The sequence below is a fragment of the Aphidius gifuensis genome, linkage group LG2, assembly GCF_014905175.1.
Source record: "Aphidius gifuensis isolate YNYX2018 linkage group LG2, ASM1490517v1, whole genome shotgun sequence".
Lineage (NCBI taxonomy): Eukaryota > Metazoa > Arthropoda > Insecta > Hymenoptera > Braconidae > Aphidius > Aphidius gifuensis.
Genome location: NC_057789.1, coordinates 27843516 through 27851866, shown reverse-complemented (window position 1 = coordinate 27851866; position 8351 = coordinate 27843516). Strand labels below are relative to the sequence as shown.

At 22.7% G+C, this 8351-nt stretch overlaps 3 protein-coding genes across 5 annotated transcripts; 2 read left to right on the top strand and 1 right to left on the bottom strand.

Moving 5' to 3' along the window:
• The first annotated feature begins 196 nt into the window (after positions 1–196).
• LOC122850678 lies at positions 197–1724 on the top strand. Its single transcript, XM_044149811.1, has 4 exons — positions 197–512; positions 573–586; positions 698–1622; positions 1711–1724. Exons 1-4 carry the CDS (start codon positions 197–199, stop codon positions 1722–1724), a joined length of 1269 nt encoding a protein of 422 aa, XP_044005746.1.
• A 306-nt stretch (positions 1725–2030) lies between these two features.
• Positions 2031–3507, top strand: LOC122850026 (carbonic anhydrase 1-like). The gene is made up of 5 exons (XM_044148982.1): positions 2031–2208; positions 2277–2537; positions 2602–2879; positions 2993–3217; positions 3295–3507. Exons 1-5 carry the CDS (start codon positions 2154–2156, stop codon positions 3376–3378), a joined length of 903 nt encoding a protein of 300 aa, XP_044004917.1. The 5' UTR covers positions 2031–2153; the 3' UTR covers positions 3379–3507.
• Positions 3508–4471: 964 nt separating this feature from the next.
• Positions 4472–8262, bottom strand: LOC122850024 (tetraspanin-11-like). Of its 3 annotated transcripts, none has more exons than XM_044148979.1 (10): positions 7998–8262; positions 7402–7911; positions 6623–6707; positions 6083–6295; positions 5828–6013; positions 5238–5360; positions 5013–5066; positions 4839–4931; positions 4670–4753; positions 4472–4565 (listed from the first exon to the last, which is right to left on the bottom strand). In XM_044148979.1, exons 3-10 carry the CDS (start codon positions 6668–6670, stop codon positions 4503–4505), a joined length of 864 nt encoding a protein of 287 aa, XP_044004914.1. In that variant the 5' UTR covers positions 6671–6707; positions 7402–7911; positions 7998–8262; the 3' UTR covers positions 4472–4502. The 3 variants fall into 3 exon arrangements, with proteins under 3 accessions (XP_044004914.1, XP_044004912.1, XP_044004913.1); XM_044148977.1 differs by having other exon boundaries at positions 7686–7911; XM_044148978.1 differs by having other exon boundaries at positions 6623–7911.
• Positions 8263–8351: the final 89 nt, after the last annotated feature.

Genomic DNA, 8351 nt, shown 5'->3' with positions numbered 1-8351 from the left:
TTTTTTTTAATTTACAAAAGTCAATATAAAATCCAATAGAAATTTAATAGCAGAAAGATTAATTTTTTTCTAGAGAAATAAATTAATTAAGAGAGAAGAAAAGAAGAATTTTATTAGTGAAAAAAGTTTAATTAAGATATCAACAATAACATTTGTTATTGACGAGAAAACTAGATTGAAAAATATTAACATAAACATGGATCATGCAAGAAAAATTGGTAAAAAAAAACCAACATCAATTTGGGACATAAAAAATGAGCCACCACCCTTGGCAACTGATGTTTATCAAAAAATTGGACCAAAATCACCAGACTACATTGAGGATAAACGGTTAACAAATTGGAAAAAATGGTTAGAAATAAATAAAAAAACAAAAAAACATTTACAATCATTAACAAATCGTAAAAATGAAGATTTAGTTTTAAATTCATATGAAAATTATCGTAAAAAAATTGAAAAACAATGTTTAATTGAAACTGCATCATCTCCATTGGATTTAGAAAAATCTACAAGTAATATAAATTTTTGGAAAATACCAGAATATTTAAAAGATAATAAAAATTCATTAACAGAAATTGGAGCAACAGTAACAAATAAAAAATCATTTATTCATATTGATATACCAGATTTAATAAAATCTGAAAAATCAATAAATAATTTAATTGATAATAAAAAACCAAATAATTACTTTGAAAAAAGAAAAAAAGAATTGATTAAAAATATAAAAATATTACAATCAAAAGAACCAGAAATAAATGAATTAATTATAAAAGGTACAGCAATTAAAAATATTAAAAATAGAAAAACAAAATTTTTACGAATTCCAGTTATCACGATTACAACAGCTGAAGAATTTGAAGATAATATTTTAAATACTAAAAATTTAGATGAAGATAATGCCTTGATATTAAAAATATTTGATAAAGAAATTATTTTTGATGAATTATCATCACCAAAAAATAATGAAAACCCATTAATTTTCAATATGACATTTGTATCGAATATTTTTGATGAAATTGAACAAACTATTCAATTGGAAAACAAAGGTGTCTATGCAATAAAATATGATCTATATAAATCTTGCAAAAAATCAAAATTAATATCACCATTGACTAAATCAATAAATTGTTTTTTTATAAAAAAAAATTGTGATATAATATTGCCAGGTCAAATAGTTTATATTCCAGTTTTATTCATTGCAAAATCCCCAGGAGCTTTTATTGAATACTGGACATTTAATACGGATCCATCGATAAGCCCCATTGAATTCAAGTTTCAGGGATTTTGTAATGCAGTAAAAGAAATATATGTAAAAAACTATGACAAAAATCATCCTAGGTCAATTGATGAATATTTAAATCTTCAAATTCGTGATAAAAATATACACGATGTTATTGAAATGCTCATGAATAATGTTATACAATATAAAGAATTTAATAATAAAAATCCATTATTATTTTATTATCCAAGGGTTGTTAAAGAACTCGAAAAAATTTATAATGATGTAAGGGTAAATAAATTACCATGGAATTTATCATTAAATGAACTACGACAACTTTTATATAAAATAAATGATCCAAGTAAAAAATACAATATGTTAATTAAATTTCGTAAATATCATCGTAAATTATTACTACCAAATTTTTCTGGCTATTTTATGAAAAAAAAATATGACATTGTGTATAATTTATTTACAATATTTTTCAATAGTTTTGAAGAATTAAGTGAATATAAAAATAATGAATCAAAAAGTAATAAAAATTCAATGGAAGCTTTAGAAATTCAAAAATTATCGTTTAAAAATTTTAATAAAATTGAATCAGATAATAAAATTAACGAGCTTGGCTCTTGTCCAAATTTTTTTAACGATAAAATATATCAAAGTTTAAGTGATACTGTGATGAAAATTTGTATTTCAATTGATGAAATTAATGAACTGTTAAATTCCAAAAAATAAATTCTTTTTTTTTTTTTTTTTATTTCTATATTTTTTTAAACGTGAAGCCAACTGCAATCGTTTATCATTTTTTATTATTAAAATATTTTTAAAATTTGGTTATCCTCAAAATTAATTTACATTTAACCCAAAATTTTCTGTATTTATATAACGAATTTAAAATAATTAAAATAAAAAAAATAAAATTAATTTCATCATGAATATATCATTACCTGATTTCTTGATTATGTGTGGAAGCCTCTTGTTGATAGGTACTTACCAATAAATTTTTCTGATTGTGACTAATAAACAAGATATATAATCAAACGTTTAATCGCAGCTCTACTAATATTGGAAATTGTTGACTGGACAAAGCTACTTGCACCTCTGACCAATAATCATCCCACACAAATCCCTCGAGATAATTCTACACACAAAGATGAGGCTCGTACAATTATTTTCCATGAACAAGTTGTTAATGAGTATTGTATGAATATCATAACACATGATGCTGTTGTGATGGAACTATCAAAGCCATTAAATTGGCATGGATACTCATCTCATCCAATGTCCATGACAATGAAAAATAATAAAAATACAAGTAACATTAAAATTGTTATTAATAATATAAATATTTAATTAAATAATAATAAATTAAATTACAGTTGTTATATATGGTGTATGGCCTGAAGACAGTGTTCCAGTTATTAAAGGTGGTCCTCTAATGAATTCTCACAAGTTCCACTCGATCTCATTCCACTGGGGTGAAAATGACAATGTTGGTTGTGGCCATACAATCGACAATGTCAAGTATCCTCTTCAAATACAATTGATCCATATTAACAAAGACATTGATTCTTTAAATTCTTATTTTATTTCCAAGAATAACAATAATAAATATAATGATAATAATAATATTTCAATTGTAACATATCTTTTTAAGGTAAATTTAAAAAAATTAGTAAATAAATTAAAATATATATTTTTTTCTTGGAATATTATATTTGATGGAATTAAATTTATTTTTTTTTTTCAAATTAATTTAACTAATTGTAGATTAGAGACAATGACAATTCTCAATTAGAGCCAATTGTTAGAAGTTTGTGTAGAGTTGTAGAGCCTGAATCACAAGTATATATAAAGCCATTTCAGTTGGATTCTTTATTTTCCACTTTTGAAAATAAATTCTACAGCTATTGTGGAAATTTAATTCAACCACTATTCAATGAATCTGTAACTTGGATTGTCAATCCAGAGTCAATGAATATTTCAGCTAGACAAGTGAGTAATTTTCCTTTTAAAAAATATTATTTTTTAAATAAATAAAATATAAAATGAAAATATTTTGTTACTTTCAGATGAAAGAATTTCGTAAAATCTATTCACATACATTACAACAAACTCAAGATACTCAAAATCTTGATATTTATTATTACGAATAATAAAAATTATTGGCTTTCTTATTAATCTATTTTTTTTCTGTTAATTAAAAATAAAGTTAGCACATATGTTGCTACCATTGAGGATAATTATATATTAATATATATATTTTTTTTCCAATCGTACCTTTGTTACATGTATTTTTTTCACAGGTCGATTTATAATAATAATAACAATAATTATTAATATAATAATAATTTACCTATAGTTAATATACTATCATCACTGTACAATTAATTTTTTAATTTTTTTATATTTAATTATAATAATAATTCAATGAATATCAATTGATAATTTATTGTTTTGATTGAATAATGAATTTTGACAAGCAAATAATTAATTAAAATAAATCGCCAAAAAATATCGTAATATTATAGAAAATATATACGCCAATTACGTTGTTTTTAAATATATTTTCTTAAGTAGATATTAAAAATAAATTTATCTTTGAACTTTGTCCATATTTTTTTTTTTTATTTTTCATTTTAAAATAATGAGTTTTATGCAGCGCAGATGAATGCGAAATTATTTTATTTCTCTCTCAGAAAGAATTTTTATTTACAAATTAATATTATTTTTTTATTTTTTGTTATAAAGAGCAATTAAGTATTGTACTTTTTTATTTATTTTTTTTTCTTTTAATAAATAAAATAATATAATTATTATAATATATATTAGATTCGTAATTTTATCATTATTTTTATTAATAATTTAATATATTTTTTTTATATATAATTTATTTTAAGTTAAATATTTATTTTAATTTTATCGAATTTTTTATAAATTATATTGATTTTGTTTAAATAATATTTAAATAAAACCTAAAAAATATATTTTAATATCATATAATTACATAGAACACATCGATTTCATATTTTTTTTATTATTTTTTTTTCTTTTTGACGTAACGTAGTTTTATTTTCTTATTTTTCTACATAAATTTTTTCACTCATACATGCATAATGTTGTTTGTTTCTGTTGGGAAAAAAAATTACATAAGTATTAGATAAACAAATATTGAATTAATCAATTTATTCTTATACTCAATTACTTACATTTTTGTGTTTTATTTTTTTTTTTTTTTTTACTAATTTATATTAGGACGGCAGTGATGGGTTTTTTAATGTCAGTCACCCTCAGCATCTCTGATATTTCTATACAGTATCGTTGAAGCCACAATACCGATAGTCTACAATTAGAAAAATAAATAAATAATAAACTTTTCAAGAATATTATATATTAAATGAAGCTTGATTAAAATATAATTTTTCGTAATTTTATTTTTAACGATACCTGAACAACTGCCATTCCCATTCCTATGAATACAAGTTTTAAACTTTCAAAACGTAGCCAAACACGAACTCTATCCATACATCCCTGATTAAAAAAAAAATAATAATAAAATTAAAGTGAATAAATTATAGTTTGAATAACTCAATTTAGAAAAAAATAAACAACTTACAACTTTATTTCGATAATCTCGATGTGCTTCAACACTCAATGCTTGACAAGCCATTTCATCTCGAGGTTCAGGGCGTAACCATGGTATTTCATTCTATTAATAAATAAATTAATGAATATTATTTTTTTTTTTAAATACATATTTTTTATCGTAAAATGTTGAACAAGTACTTACGTCTTTATGAAAAACTCGTGATACTACACTCATAGGACTACCAGCATTTTTTACCTTGAAAAAAGTTTAAAAACATACGATTAATAATTAGCCAAAAAAAAAACAAAACAAATATTAATCAATATCAATTATTAAAATAATTAATATTTAATTTTAAAAATGTTTTATATTTTTTTTGTAAATCTAGATTCTCCAGTATTTTTATAATTTTTTTTTTCAACGTACATCATGATTTTTCAAAACACAACAAGTTAGTGGAACTTGTCTTTTGGTTCCAGACAAAACTCCATCTCTCCACCATGCTGTACCATTATAATCATCGTCACTGTATATTCCACAACAATTAAACTAAAAAAATAATAATTTAAAATATTAAAAAATTAATTAAATAATATATTAATATACCTTAAGAAATTAATCAAATAATAATTATCACGTTTTTATTAAACTAACACAATGACTATTAATAATTACCAATCTTGATAAAATTAAAATTAGTTAATTATTTTTCAACATTTTCATTTTACACGTAACACGTATAAACTGTAACACTGTTTATATAAAACGTTTCATTATTTAAATTAAATTTTCTTTGTGCTACTTTATAATATAATTACAATTATTATTTCCTATGACTATCATATTATTTTTATTATTATTATTACATTATAATAATAGATAAATATCTTCAATGGGATTAAATTTACAAAGCACATTGAAACTTTTGAAGTATAAATGACAAATAATATTTTTGATATATTTTTAATTTAATTTAAAAATGTAATAAACAAATTAATTAAGTTATTCAATTTTACCTTGTATTGTGCATAATCAAGACTTTGTGTAAAATCACCATCACTTGTTCTGTCATGCCCATAATGATCAGCCAATCTTTCTAATAATCTTGTTTCAAGACCAGACAGACCACGATAAGCCATGAAGCCACCAACAGCGGCTGTTGTTAACTCAGTACCAATTAAACCGACAAGCAAAAATATATACTAAAACAAATAATTTAAAAATCATTATATCAACAAGTTTAAATATTGATTTTTAATAATTTAACTCACTGAAATAAGAACACACTGAGTTGCATAGAGTGATACACGACATCCTAAAAATCCAACAATTAATATTGCAAAACCAAGACCTAGAAAACTGTAAGCAAGTGTGTTTATTGTATCATGAGGTGTTGAACTATTAACAAATAGATTTAAAAGATGGCCATTGCTTGGTTCTAATAAAAGCCAAGCACCAACTCCAACAACCATAAATCCAGCCAACTAGAAATAACAAAAAAAAAAAAAAAGTCCACTGATAAATAGAATATTTGTGATACTTCAATTTGATAATCAAAAGAATATGTATTTTTTTTTTTAAAATATTGACTTTTTAGAAACTAAACATAGCTCAACTTAATATTATATTATTTTTTTTTTGTTATGTTTTTTCTCCAAGTCTTTTGTAAAGTAAATTCATTTGATTTATAAATTATTCTCTTTGAAGAGTTTCAAAATTTACATAAAATGTTTTTTCCCTGATTTTTAAGCTATTTTAAGTTTCAATCAATATGAAGTTTGATATTTTATTATTTAAAAAATATTATTTACCCATATTACAAGATTAAAGAGAAAAATAGCAACTCTCAAGTGCTTCATGATGATTTTTTTTTAATGTCATCCACAGCACATTGATCTGTAAGTGTAGTAAATATTATTTATTACGATATATCTCCTTTAAAAAATTCTCATCTTTGCTATTCTCATTTGAAAAAAAAAAAAAAAAAACGCAAAAGAATTTTATAAATTAATTGTCGAGCTATTTGACAAACAAAAGAAATATAAATTTTTTAATAAAGAAAAATTGCTTGAATAATTATTATTCATATTAAATTTTACTATGATAAATATGTTCCATTTAAAAGCCACTTTTTGCTGTATAAATTTGGATCGATTCGTTCCTTTTAACTTTGACATTTTGTCTGATGAATCTAATATTCGTCCTCCCCATATTTAAATTACCTAAATCAATTTAGGGATACAAAAATTTAACATCTATTTTTATCTTGATATTTTTTAAAATTAGAACTGTTGTTGTACATTAAAAATTGCAATAAATAAATTAGCAAAAATACTTGTTCAACATATACATGGAGATGGTGAGCAGTGTCCAGTTACTAAATAGCTTTTTCCCCCTTTTTTAATATACTTTACGAGTTTTTAACTTCCTTGTAATTAAACTATCATGATAAATATAAAAATAATCTCACTGACACGAAATATCTATTCACAAACAATTTGTTTTCTTGAATATAAAATATTAATTATTACAACTAATTAGATATAATGAAAAAAAAAAAAATAATTTTCTTTTCAATTTAATAAATTACACTCATAGGCAATTGATTTTGTCGTTTATACACGTTCACAGGTGGTTGGTTTTAGCCGAGCGTGACACAGTTCACGAACCAAAATACCAAGGTTTGACCCCTGAAGAAAGCAAAACACTCACTTATTTTTAAAAACAATAAAAATAATAAAATTTAAAAAACTTAAAATATCCTTTTGCGTATGAATTTAATATTGCAATAATAATAAATATTCAACTTATTGATTTTTCAAGTTGTTTCAATTGAAAATATAAAATAAATAGTTAATTATTTACTCTGCTTACACCCTTTTTGAGTTTATAAAAATTGTCGGAGTACTTGCTTCCGTAAAATCTCAGAACAAACTACAAAAGCGAACTGTTCGTGTTTGCGTTGATATATCATCTGCCCGGGTACAGTACATATTCACTTCGTCCCACTTGCTCCTGTTTCCCCTAGTCACCTTATTACCCGTTTACGTCATAGTGGTCCAGATGCGACTGCGTAACAATAAACTTGCGCCAACGTTTTCTGCACATTGGAAAATAAATAAAAAAATATTTTTTATAATATTTGCAAGTTTTTTAAAAATATTTTTCCCTCAATATTTTACTTACCCTTATCTGTAACTTTATGCTACTAACATAAATACATTTATCCAACAGGCGTTGAATCAATATTTACAAGATATAAAAAATTTTGATACATGATATTGATACTAATGAGTGTTAAGGAAATTATTTTATAAAAAAATAATAATAAATAAATAACACACTTTTTAATTGTTAACAAATTTATACAATTCTATTTGACTTTTTTAATTATTTTTTTTTTTTTCACCGACATCTTAAACATTATTCAACCATCATTATAATTATTAAAGTTTTTTTTTTGTTTTAATTTATTTTTTCTTAAAAAACTGTGTCACAGATTGTCAATTTCGTGGCTTTTCGAATGAGATGTAATCAAGG